The following is a 14,436-nucleotide window of genomic DNA, read 5'->3' as shown; positions in this document are numbered from 1 at the left end:
TAGTAAATATTGTTCTAATGTTCTTCATTTTGCATTCATAGATTTAAGTGACAATAAATATCACCACATGAAAAAAAATATGTTAATACACCATATAGAAATACCTGTAGGGCATGTGTCACTATGTCATAGTCAGATTTCTTTGAGAACAATGTCACCTGCAGGGCAGATCCTAACTCTGAAGGACTGCACTGTCTCTAGACAAATGGTAAAGAAAAGCCAGTGCATAATTAGGTGACTGACCTCCCATGGAAACCAACATGGTAATAAGGGCTGTCTGATTCTATGAACCACAATTGAGATGCCAAAACATAGGCATTAATAAGCTGTGTTCTATTTATTAACTTCCCTTATCTTTAGAGAAGGTATGACTATTATCTCTTCAATATGAAAATGATGATAAACATAAATGTATAAATGAGAATGTTTGAGATGGTTTCATGCAAAAAAGAAGAGTCAAGCTATCTTTGTTATGATATTATTTGTTGGATTTGAACACAGGCAAGATTTATAAGTCCCATCATCTATTAAAATTTCTTCCCCCAATGTAACTAATAAAAAATTTGTCAATTGATAGATTTTGAAGCAAAATGAGTAACTCAAAAAAATTTAAAGACCTCTATAAATAAAACAATGACAACAATGCACACACATATATGAATAACAAAGACTGGAAGTACCATATTGGCTTTATTTCTTTACAAACAGTTTTTTAGAGTTTCTACAAGTTCCTACATCCTAAATTATACCACATAACTGACCGCCATAAAAATCATTAATGCTAATGAGCACTTGCAACTTATTAAGAAAAAAATTTCAATAGAAAAATAGGTAATATACAGGAATAGGCAACTTATAAAAGCTACTTACAAATGGCAAAGAAACACTGAAAAGATATTCACTGTCACTAGCAGTCAAGAAAATACCAATGTAAAAGACATTGTATTTTTAACTATCAGAATGGCAAAAAATTTAAATTACTGGGTTTAGTCAACACTAGCGAGAGTAGATTTAAAATAAATAATCTACAAATTTGTGGGCAAATATCCCAATCAAATTCTTTAATACTGAAATCATGTCTCCTATAAATAACAGATAAAATTCATTAACTACATATACAAAGGGAATAAGAATAAAAAGATTTGTAGTAACATTCACTCTAGAATCATTCAAACAGCATTCTGGAAACAAACCAAAGATCCATTAATAAAAAACAGTTGGAAATTATGGTTAATATGTAGTGTAGCTTAATACTCAGTTATTAGACTGAACTATATAACCATGTTTAAAAGGATACTCGTGATATATTTTAAGTGAAAAAGGCTTTGTAATAATAATGTTATAAAGCAAGAAAAAAATGTATAAGTAAACACACAAAACACCACATGGGCACATATACCTACAGAAGCAAAGGGGAAAAGTACAAAGAGAAAAAATATTGTAGGGTGGTGTAGATAATGAATGGGAAGAAATAGAGATGAATAGTTTTACTTCAGATATATTCACAGTTCTCAACTGATTCTCATGATCATAAAATGTAATCATTTGAATCATAAAATGGGAGCATGTCATCAACCTTTTAAATATAACTTGGGGATCTTCTAACTTCCTAACACATACCAAGAAAGAATTTCCTGTTTTAAGCTTGAAATGTTGGAATGATATTCCAAGATAGTTGCCAGGTCAAAGTTTTAAAAAACTTAGTTCTTTTGACAGATAGTAATCCAATTTGTAGTAAAAGAAATGAAAGACAGCAAAAGGAAATAGAATCGTTTTCACCAGTTGTACATACAAATGAAAACATGCACTATGAGCTCAACATAACATTGTTTGCGAACATAGTAATATTTTACACTGAAACCAACTGGCAATTTGGTATGGGGTTCCAAGCTGAAGTTACTACTTGAGATTCCCCTTCACTGAAAATAGTGTTACAACAGGATTCCAGAGGAGCTGATTCATTATTGGCAAATGTTACTCCATGAAGAAAAAATAGTATAATATCTAAACAATAATACTCCAAGGTGTCCAGTCATTAAATGAAGCAATAATAATAGTTGACTTCAATACTATTTTTCTTTATAAAAAATATTCAAGTTATGATAAAGACATTAGACTGGTTCAAAAAATGCACACAAAGAGAATTAACCCTTGGTTTAAAAGACCTTTTCCTACCTTCACATTATCTGGATGCAGCCCCCCAGGGTGCTTGTCCATGTACTGACACAAATCAGTGTGCTAGAAGGAAAAAGGGAAAATGTATTAACATCCCTCTGGCTATAACACATTCAATATTTTTCTAGCTCAAAAACACCATTACCTTTTGAACAAAGTTAATATAATACAAGTGGGTGGATTTTTTTTTTTTTAGTATATACAGTCATATGCTCCTCTACCTCCAATTTTAACTAAAAATGAAGCATTATCTTTACCTCTAGACTATTGTATGTATGTTAAACATATTTCTGTTTTAGAAGAAACTCAGGTACATGATATGTTAAGAACCTAATTTCCTCCTTATGGAATACATACATCTTAACAACAAAAACCACATTAACAATTAACCAACTCAATTAAAATTTTAATTATCTTGTTTTTCTAAATATAATTGCATTATATTATTTATTTTATATAAGCTAAAATGTTACAAATAGATCATTATGTTACAGTAAAATGAATCATGCTATTTATATAACTATTCATTAAATAGTAATTTTCAGGTTTCCTAAAATCATGAACATGTTTAACCATATATACTTTATAAATTAGTAGAAATATATTCAAATTATAAATTAAGACAAGGGCCTCCCCTGGTGGCGCAGTGGTTGAGCGCTAGGCTGCGAAGCTGCCCACAGCCTCTGCAGCGCTGATTCGATCCCCGGCACCGGCGAGGGTCCAACATGGCGCGACAGACCTCTCCTGCCGTGCCCACTGCTCCCCTCAGCAGTGTTTTGTCAGTCTGCCTGTTCTGTTCCCCGCTCTGTCTCTGGTGAATCCTCTCACCCTCCCGCACTTCTGACTGTACCCAGTGCTTGTACAAATAAATAAATAAATCATAAATAAATAAATTAAGACAAATACTCCATATGTACCTCAAAAGAAATATCACCAGATAACATCTTATACTGTTTTTTTTTAAAAAAAATCCCAACCCATTGAAAGCCACTGAATATGATTCGTTGTGTCCCATTATCAGATTTCATTAGTGAGTAATTACAAATGCTATGATACATCTAAGAACTTTGCTGTAGTAGGAGTGAGGATTCCTGTACTGAGTTTTTAATCACAAGCTAGGTGGTAACTATTGATGATATAGAGCAGAAATTAACATTCATTCATTATTCATCATGTGCTTCTTAAGCTCTTATTGTGTTCCAGGCACTACAATATTGGATAAAGTTTAAATACAGAGCAGGTGGAACCTATTATCTATTGAACAGGTGGTTCAGAAAGGCCAGGGGAAGAAGTTACTTAAAGAAGTTAGAAAATAGAAGGGCACAGGGCCTCCCCGGTGGCACAGTGGTTGAGCGCTGGGTTGCGAAGCTGCCCGTAAGCCTCCGGGGCGCCGGTTCGATGCCCGGCTGCTCCCCGGCCACCGAAGGAGGGTCCCACATGGCGCACAGACCTCTCCCGCCGCCTGCTGCTCCCCTTAGCAGTGTACTTCGGTCCTTCTGCCTGCTCTGCTCCCCGCTCTGGCTCTGGTGAATTTTCTCACCCACCCGCGCTTCTGACTGTACCCAGTGCTTGTATAAATAAATAAACATCTTAAAAAAAAAAAGAAAAGAAAATAGAAGGGCACAGAAGAAATGTTCTCAGATACTTCCTGAGCCAATATTGCCTTTATTTTTCAACCACAACCAAAGTGTTTAACTTCCAGTCAAAATTAAATTCCACGAGACAGAAAAAATGTTTGACTTGGAAGTATCTCTCTTGTCCAGTCAACATGTCAGACACAGAAAAGAAATTAAAAAAAAAAAAAAGTGGAAAAAGTAATTATAAGATAGTCTTAAAAGTTTTTAGGAAGCAAAAGTTATATTACATCCTCTCACCTCAACTAAATAAAATTAACATCAAAGTATACTATATTCTATCAGCTTTAAGACATAATTCTTTGTATCTCTCACACTGGAATTAATAGTAGCATTTATCTACCATTACAGAAGCAGTAGTTATAGTTGTTACTGTCTGTGCCTGGGTAAATGTTTTATTTTGCTCTAGTTACAGAATTATTATTCTGATGGTGTGAATCATTGACAAGTAACATAAGGGCCATCTGAGGGAGAATGACAGAGATGAGATATAATTGCTATCCAATTGCTATCTGAAAGGAATTCACTGAAAAGTTCAGGTAGTTTTGTACAAAGTGCCACAGCAATCAAAAAAGATAAACTCATGCCATTCGCAGCAACATGGATGAAGCTAGAAGGAATAATACTCAGTGAAATAAGTCAGAAGGAAAAAGTAAAATAACTGATGGCTTCACTTATTGGAGGAATATAGGGGACCCAAGTAAGACATCAGTGTAAAAAAATAATAACAATACAAAACACAACAAAACAAAAACAGACAATTATAAATCAGACACATCCTGCAGGGGTGGAGGAGGGATGGGGAACAGAGGGAGGCAGGGAGGAGCACAGGGGACTGTGATGATGGTGCGCGGATGCATTGGTGAAGGAAATTCTACGGGGACTACACCTGGGGGGTAGGGGGAAGAAAATATTGTTTAAAAATGAACAATGATGCAAAAAATAAATAATAATAAAAAACTTAAAAAAAAAACAAAGTGCCACATTTAATCTTCAGGCCTCTTTCAATTAGGACAAATTTTAAAAATATGAATAAAAAGAAAGCACTCAATTTGTAAGCTAATCGAACATTGAACATTTTTTTTTCTTTCTTAGTATGTAAAATAACACTTCTCCCAGAAAATGTAGTCTCAAATTCAATGGTAGCAGGAACAAAAAAAAAAAAAAAAGGAAGAAAAGCAATTGAAGAAAGGAAATGGAAAAAGGAAGAGCAAAACAAAAGAAAGTATTTTCTTGGACATAAAAATATAAATTTTAATCTAAAAATGTTTAAATGATTTTTAAATTAATGACAGAACCATACTACATATACTTTCAAGTACTGAGTAGTCATAATATTAGCAACAGGAAAATTGAGCTTGTTAAACATATTACTATTAACGTAAGAATGACTGGAAAGTAAAACAACAAAAACAATGAGCTCAGGCTAAAGGAAAAAGAAAAAACAAAGAGACCCAAAGAGAATGAAGGGATTGATGTAGTTAGCAGAAATTAGTAGAAAACAGCAGGTTTAATCAATAAAACAAAATCCACTTAGAAAAGTCCAATAAAATAAAACTTCAGTAAATTTTTTTTTTTAAATGAGTGGTTTTGCTAAGAAGTAATCAACATTAAGAATGAGAAAAATAACACAACAAAAAATTTGAATATTTCAATATACCCTATAAACTTACTATAACTGACTTAAACATAGATTACAAACATAGATATTATAAACATCTAGAAAATGTTATGCCTTCCTTAAAAATGTTATTAAATTAAAGTCTACAAGAGCTAGGAATTGAAGTGCCAACTTCAGATATTTAAATGGAAAATCTTCCAAACTTCAAGTAACAGATAAAAAATACTCCAGAGCTAAGAAAAAGAAAAAATGACCCCCCACTCCATCTTTAAGATTATAATGTCAAACCAGGCAAAAACAAGGAAACAGACAGAGAGAACTAAGCCAATCATTTTATGATTGGAAATGTATAAACTCCAATGACAACAGTTACTAGAATTCAATATTATATTAAAAGACAAACACAACAATCACCAAACAAGGTAAAATCTACATGTGAAAGAAACACATGTAGATTTTCAACATAAAAATATCCATCAATGTGATCTTCTAAAATTAACAAAGAAATAGAATGGTGCTGGGTACAAAACTTTTATGGTATTATATATTATATATACTTATTATATACTGATTTTGTATAAATAAATATCTCTTATTCTCATGGAGCTAGCTCATATTCTATGTATTTTGTATACCTGTGAATTTTAGAAAATTTTTCCAAGAATGAAGTTTTCAATCCTTTTCGTTTAACATGGATAAAAAACAAAACTATGAGGGCCTCCCCGGTGGCGCAGCGGTTGAGCGCTGGGTTACGAAGCTGCCCGCAGTCTCTGCAGCGCTGGTTCAATCCCCGGCTGCTCCCCGGCTGCTGCCCCGGCTGCTGCTCCCGGCCACCGGAGGAGGGTCCCGCATGGCGCACAGACCTCTCCTGCCGCCCGCTGCTCCCCTCAGCAGTGTATTTCGTCAGTCTGCCTGTTCTGCTCCCTGCTCTGGCTCTGGTGAATTCTCTCACCCTCCCGTGCTTCTGACTGTACCCAGTGTTTGTATAAATAAATAAATAAATCTTTAAAAACAAAACAAAAAAAACTATGGTCTTATTATCAGGTGTGGGGAAGAGGAGGATTTTTGATCCTCAAGGATGATAATGATTTTCTGTGAAGAATTTGGAGTAGGAAGGGATATTTGGGAGGACTGCAATTAAAAATTAAAGGAAAAATACAGAAAACTGCAATTCTTAGAAGAAATATTTTTTTTCTTTATGTGTTCTTCTTATGGTTCCAGAAATTCTCACTTATATTCTACTGCTCTCTGGACACTACCACTGAGACTATGTCTAGCAAATATACCATTAACCTCAGATTGTTTGGATAATTAAGGGAAAGAATCTGGAGTACCTCAGATGGAGTACAAGGCCCCTTTTCCTCTAGCAAACTTAAATACTACAATACCTGCATTAAAAACGGTTTCATATCCCTCTCCCGTTTTTAATTGCATAGTATGATGGCTGGGGCTGCATTTTATGTGCCTGTTATAAATTTACTTACGCCTCTTTCTTTTTAACTTCTATCCTTAGTTCTATTCATTGGATTATGTGCCCCTTAAGATTTATTCTGCATCAGACATACAGAATTAAACTTAAAAAATGACACTAGAAAGTAACTTCCTTGTCATTCCATATTTTAAAGTCATCCTGGGTATTAGAGTTCTGAACAGCAGACCTCTATGGCCCTAATCAATAGATTATTCTCCTCTGATGAAACTTGGGAGATCTCAATTACTTCTGGCTTGATCTCTTGGCTGTTTCTTGTTCTTGTTTCTTGTTCTTCAATACTAAAAGGAGAATCTTTAGACCAAGTACTTGGTAACTGCAGATCAAACACAATTACTCAGCTCTCCAGGCTCCACTTTCCTGCACTACTTTATTCCTCATCTCATCCTCCTACCACACTCATATTCCCTCTATCACTGCTGATTTTCTTCAGGGTAATGCACTTAGAAGCACTTGTGCCTAGCAGGTTCATACCTGGGTATCTAAGAACACCTCATCAATCTTCCATGGAGTGGGTGGGTTACATGAAGCAATGGAGTGTGGCTAGACTTACAGATCAAGCACAAGACAGTGTGAGAACAAAAAGAGGACCTAAAGGCTCTATTCCCAAATAGCACCTAATTTCTTTCAAATCTGGTTCCTCCTTTCACACTGTTGATTACCATTCAGGCAGCATTTATTAGATTATTTACATAGGTGCAGGACTATTTCTAGGGGAAAGAATTTGAGGAACGCATCTGAAATCATAATACCCCTGAACAAAAATATTTCCTGTACAAGAATTTGCCACATTTTTATTTTGGGTTTCCTCATTTTGATTTGATTACTCTGTGGTTGGAACAATTTAGAAGGCAGGAAAGAATTCTCTGTTAAAAAGACAGTTTATTAAAAAATCAAAGAAAATCAAAGACATTTTATTCTCACAAGCACTTTCATGGAGGAGAGTCTCATTAATTTCAATCGTATGTTAACCTGAGAACTACAGGACTTACAGTACACAGTCAAGAGTCTTAAAGGGAAAGAAGCGAAAGAAAACCATAAAGTTAAATTACAAATATAATGACAATTTCAAAACAGGCTTGAATGGAGAAAAGCCTTTTAAAATAATACAAGGAAAGAGAGACCAGCCAAAGAAAAACATAAAACATTCACCTCTTCATATTTTCTACTTTCTGTTACTCTTTTTGAAGCTGACTTTGGGTTAGGGGAAAGAAGTAATAATCCCTCCACTCAAAATCCTAAAGACCACAGACTCAGAACCTCTTGAACATGAAACTTTATGCCATTTTCCAGGCTAGAAACAAGTTTCAGTCAATTGTCAAGTAGGCTTCACCATTCAGTGGGAGCTCAAGTTACTTTTTAACCAATGTATTATTCAAGAAGTGAAGTTTTCCAAGTATTGCCCCTTCAAATGATCAAACTCCCAGTCAAGAGAGATCAAATTCTTCAGAGAAATTCTACTCTTGTGTTAGCGCTAGCTTTCAGACTGAATTTTTCATATCAAACAAAAATTCAAATAAAGCCCCTTCCCAAACACATGGATTTGTTTCCATTGTCCCATAATGTCGTGATGTCCACAACACTGATGAGTTAATTCTGACGCTCTTCAAAGTACTGGCAAAATATGACTTTGAAAATAGCACAGCCCTATTTTGGCATCCAGGCTAAAAATAAGGGAGTCTTTTCATGGAGGTTATCCTCATTTTGAAGTTATGTTAAACATAGCCTCTACATCCCTTACTTCCATTTCATTTTATCTTTTATTTTGACAAGACAAGAGTCAGTATATTCAAATTGAGTGTAATTTTTATAACATTAAAAAAATATTGCTTCACAAAATAAGAATATGCAGAGATTCTGGAAGATAAAATTATTTCTGAACTTTATTCTAAAGGGGTAGGCTTATTTTATGTTTAGACACCAAGGTTCAGTTACATTTTTAGTTTGAAATGAACAAAAACTAGACAAAACAAAAAATTATGTGGTACAAACCGAAGCAGAAAAATACAGAGCCCTCCTTCCCTGATTTGACAGCTTAAGCAGTTCCCTAGTCCTCCTCTTAGTTTTATTCCAGGCACTCCAACCTCTTCCAGGTAAGTGACCTATTATAAAGAACCTTTAAATAGTACTTAACTGGTAAAAGATCTTAGCAAGAAATCTGCAAGTTTCTAAAGGACTAGAAAAACCATTTCCACTCCCATGTGGTCCCAAAATTAATGGCAACTCTGCTGTTAGTAACCAAGGAAATGATTGTGACAGATGTTTACTTATGATGCTTACACTATTATATGTTGATGTCACCCTCGATACCATTATCTGAAGTCTGGACATACCACATACCTTCTGAAAAAACCAAATTTGAAGGGTAGTTATCAACTTTGGAAGAACTCATTATCATTTTAGTTTTTAATCTATTTTAGTTCATGAAAGTCTTATAATTCACCACAGAAGAGATACTTCTAGAGGCAATTGAAGACAACTTATAGAAGTCGAGCCCCCCTTTTTTCTACCATAATCAATGCCATTTTCCTATAGCTTATAATCGTTTTAATCAGCCCACACTGCTGTAAGAATTAATACATCAAATTAGTGAGCAGTTAGTTTCAAACAGCTCTTCTGTGACATTCACAGGTTTAAATTGACTTTGAAATTACATTTTCTCCTGTTAAGCTTTATACTACCCATCTACTTCATTCCCAAATCATAATTAATGAAATTTTAACGTTGTGAATTCCAACACGTGAGCATCATTCATTAGTGAGAAAAAAATGGAAAGAAACATTAATCAACCTTTCCTTTAAAACACAATCACAGCTGTTCAAGGTTGCTTTAGAGAGGAAGTCTATACCCACCGTGTATCAGAGGGGCCCAACTGTAAGACAGTAGTAAAAATTAAAACCTTATAAGTATTCTATTAAATTTTATTTAGTATTAATGCCAATGAGTTGAGATCCTCTATCTTTTGGGGTGCGGGCACAAGTGCCTTGATGGAGGTGATTATAAAAAGAAAATAAGAAATCCCCCATCTGTGATGATAAAACAAGATATTCACAATCAAGTACAAAAGTGCTATTTCTATCTTCTGAAGTAGAAAATTTTAACTACAGCTAGATTATTGTGCTTCAAGTCATAAGCCAACGAACAACCATACAGATAATGTGGGCTACTAATTTATTCAAATATCAGTGAAAGGTATGTTTTCAAATGGAATATTCTTAAATACTACTATTCCAACCAGACCTATTTTATTTTATTTTATTTTACACAGACTTATTTTACTCATTGCAAAGACTTTCTGTATTATTTTGTTTTTACCTGAATTTCGGTCACTTAGGAAATATTTAAAATTCTACAAGTAAACCACATGCATAGTCCCTGAGAAGGACAAGGGTCATTAAAACAAAGATCCACACAAAGACCTACAACATAGAGATCCTCCCACAGCAATCACAGCACTGTGGTTTATTGCTAATTAAATTAGCTATTTCTGTTTTTTATCCTATAATGTATTTTACTACTCCTTCGTGGTCAAAATAAGCCTATGCACATGCTAGCTATCCCCTAATTCTGCCTAATTGGTTTCAGCTGTCATTTCTGAGCCCAAAATGCCTGGGCAGCCTCTGGCTGCTGGCTGGAACAGAAGGCATTTCCAACCACATTCCCCTCATGTAAAACCAGTAACCTGAAAGTTCTTTTCCATTAAAACAAAAAACTTACTATTTGGCTTCTGGCAATGACACTGTGGGTAGACAGATTGTATAGCACTACCCAGGCAGTAACTGTTGCAAGACATTCTCCTCTGATAAAAAGAATTCAGACATTCATGATACAATAGTTCTAGTGTGTATATTAGTTTAAAGATTGTAGGGCCTAACTAACAAATCAAAAATATATTTATAGGATTTACTATATGTACATACACCACATCTTCTTGATCCACTCATCTGTTCTGGGACACTTTAGCTGTTTTCAGAATTTAGCTATAGTAATAGCACTCAAACAGTGCCCTTATAAAAATCCTCATCCTATTGTGAAGCCACAATGAATTTAAAAAGAAAATTAAAGTCAATCAGTATAAAGAATGGAATGCTCTGGTCATCCAACCTCCTCAAGAATTTGAAAGGAAATAAAAAGACTCAAAAAGTGAGTCACATGAAATTTTTTAGTCAAAACATGAGATGAAAAAAGAGAAGGAAATGGAATGGTTCTCAAGAATATCCTAACTCTAGAGCTGCCCTGAGAGAAATACGAAGACTTTAAACACATAGGGTAAGAGAGAACAGAGAGAAGGTGTCACTTAGAAACATTAGAACATTGGAAACAATTAAAATTTAACATGAGGAGAGAAAGAGAAGTGATAAAGATGGGGAATAATATAGAAGAATCAAAGGTCGCCTCATGCCTCATAGAATAACTTGCTTCCAACAAAGCAGAAGGAGCCTTTTGTATAATTTTGGTTCTAAGTAGGACAAATAACATTGACATAGGACTGATGCTATTCAGATGTGGGATTCAGAAAACTCTGAATTAGTGACCTTTGGGGACATGATATTTTGATTTTTAAATAGCAATTACAAAGCAAATATTAATCATAATTTGATCATTTTTTCAACTCATCTTTTTTTGGTATATCTACTGAAAAACAAAATATATTTTCAAACTCTTATAATGGATGAAGTATTGCAAAATACACAAAGAATAGTGAAAAATTATTCACTATTCAGGAGCTAACTGATGAATATGGGAGAAATTATAATGAAAATCAAATAAAGTCTATAATACTCTTCCTCTTTCTTAAACTGAAACATTTATAACCTTGTTCATATCATTTGACCCAGTACTAACAATTCGGGGAGATTTATTCCCAAAGAAATAGAAAAGGCTATTAAGAGCAATGTTACCGGATTTTATAATGCAATATACTTTAGAATATTTAAACAAAATATCTGATTACTGATGGGGAAACAGTTATGGGCTAGAAATGCCAAAATAGGATAAAGTCACTTGAACTGGACAAAGTTTGAAAAATAAATTTATATCGCAAATGTAAGATTCATTTAACTCTTCTTGGATGGCAGAAAAAAGACATAATATATTGTAAGGGCAGGAATAGACACGGTGCAGGTTTTCTATGATCCAGCAGACGAGGTAAAGGAGGAGTCAGAGTCCTCAGTGGCTTTTTGCGGGCTTTTATTGGGGTTTACCAGGCATATGGCAGGCAGGGGTGCTGGGGGGCCGGGAGGCTGGCAGGCCTCCCAGCCCCCAGCAAGTCTTCACTCTATCTGGGCTCTCCAGTGTTCTCTGCTTCTCTCTCAGCTTCTGCTACTTCTCTCGACTTCTCTTTCAGCTTCTGCTGACGTCCCCGTGACAGTGCCCTTAAAAGCCCAGTCTCAGCCCAAGTGAATCCCATCTACCTATGCCCACACCCTACTCCAGGTGCCCGCCATCAGGCATGCATTCAGGACCTCAAGGATTCATCATCTATCCTGATGGCGGGAGGGCAGAAAAGCCTGCCATTTTTCCTTACCCTACAATATACTGACTATACTTTCAGAGAAAGTCCTGGCAAGCATATAGGTATATGAAATACATTTGTTAAATATGATGAAAGACACTATTTATATTGCTATGGCAGACCAGAAACATAAGAACATTGAGGTAAAATCTAATTTGAATTTTTTTATTTTTACATTTTCATTTCATTTTTTTTATGATTTCAATACAGCACAGAAAGTGGTAAAAGGATTTCGGTTTCCCAATTCAATGACAGAAGAATCACACCAACATTATTCTTAGTGCAATTTTTTACCTGAAGAATATGATGCTATCAAGTGTATGACATCGTGTTTTCTATTTGTTTCAACAATATCTCCTAGATACTTTATTCTTTTGGGTGAGACTATATTTTGGTCTCTTGATTTCTTGTTTAGCTCGTTATTTACATATAGGAAGGTAACTAATTTTTGCATGTAACCTGCCACTTTGCTAAATTGATTTATTGTTTTAATTAGTTTTTAGTGGAATCTTCAGGCTTTTCTATGTATATTATCATGTCACCTGAAAATAATGATAGCTTTACTTTTTCCTCTCCTATTTTGGATTCCTTTCATATTCTGTTCTTGCCTAATTGCTCTAACCAGGTCTTCCAATACTATAATTGAATAATAGTGGGGATAGTGTACATTCTTCTTACTTCCGATGTTAGTTGGAAAACTTTCAGTTTTTCACTGTTGAGAATGTTAGCTGTGGATTTGTCATATACAGACTTTATTATGTTGAGGTATTTTATTTTTGGAGAGATTTTATTATAAATGCATGTCAAAGCTTGTCAAATGCACTCTGATCATCTATTGATATGATCATATGATTTTTTTATCTTATCTTTTGTTGATGTGGTGAATCATGTTAACTGACTTTTAGAAAGTAGAGCCACCTTTGTGTCTCTAGAATAAATACCACTTGATTATGGTGTATGATCCTTTTGAAGCATTGTTGAACTAAGTTTGTTAAGATTTTGTTGAGAATGTTTGCATCTATATTCATCGGAGAAATTGAACGATCAGAGATTTTATACTTCTGCTTCACGCAGTCACCAAATACAGTATTCTTGGGGAAAGGCATGAACTTATTCAAGATGCTTCTCTGAGAGAGAGAGACCTTTGGGTTGTTGACACCTGGGAGCATTCTTTTTTTTTTAAATAAATTTTATTTTTATATTCCCCATACAATTGCAATCCCCTTATTTTGAACCCAATCCCTCCCCTCCCGGCCCCCTGGGAGCATTCTTGTGGCCATATTTACCATAGCTGTGCATTAAGTCCTTCTTTAAAGGAGGGTATGGCTCACATTTCTCTGGGCCTGTCAACACTCTATAACAGTGTTTTAATAAAAATCTGAAAAAAATGGCTCTACATTCATCAAACATACACATCTAAAGCAAATTTTCTATGAATAACCAATTTGCCAAATTTATATGAGTTCCCACTGTAACTGTACTATGAGATACACAAAATGAGAAAATAATCCCTGCCCTCAAGGAGACTAGCTGCTTGTTCATCTTAGTCAGTCATGAAGATCATGTTGCCCTTTGTACCATTTCAAGATACCTCTCAGCTTATGGTAATTTTACTCAGGTAAAATCTGGTACCCAAAAAAAAAAGAAAGGAAAATCCATAGCCCTTTCTTTTTTTTAGGGAGGCCCATTTTTGGCTTTTTTTTTTTTTTAAAGATTTATTTATTTATTTATACAAGCACTGGGTACAGTCAGAAGCACAGGAGGGTGAGAGAATTCACCAGAGCCAGAGCAGGGAGCAGAGCAGGCAGAAGGACCGAAGTACACTGCTGAGGGGAGCAGCGGGCGGCAGGAGAGGTCTGCGCGCCATGTGGGACCCTCCTCTGGTGGCCGGGGAGCAGCCGGGGATTGAACCGGCACTGTGGAGGCTGCAGGCAGCTTCGCAACCCTGCGCTCAACCGCTGCGCCACAGGGGAGGCCCCCCATAGCCCTTTCTTTTCTCCTA

General features: G+C 35.2%; 1 protein-coding gene across 1 annotated transcript in view; it reads right to left on the bottom strand.

Annotated features, from left to right (window-relative positions):
- The window catches only part of CDK14 (cyclin dependent kinase 14), a 520,730-nt gene that overhangs the window by 234,500 nt on the left and 271,794 nt on the right, over positions 1–14,436 (bottom strand). Inside the window, exon 7 of the mRNA XM_054692320.1 lies at positions 2,176–2,238. Within this exon, the coding sequence (XP_054548295.1) occupies positions 2,176–2,238 (63 nt within the window). The remainder of the gene's footprint in view (positions 1–2,175; positions 2,239–14,436) is intronic.

Source organism: Talpa occidentalis, unplaced genomic scaffold (assembly GCF_014898055.3).
Source record: "Talpa occidentalis isolate TD23 unplaced genomic scaffold, MPIMG_talOcc4v2.1, whole genome shotgun sequence".
Classification (NCBI taxonomy): Eukaryota; Metazoa; Chordata; class Mammalia; order Eulipotyphla; family Talpidae; genus Talpa; species Talpa occidentalis.
The sequence above is the reverse complement of the archived record's forward strand: the minus strand, read 5'-3'. Positions and strand labels throughout refer to the sequence as shown.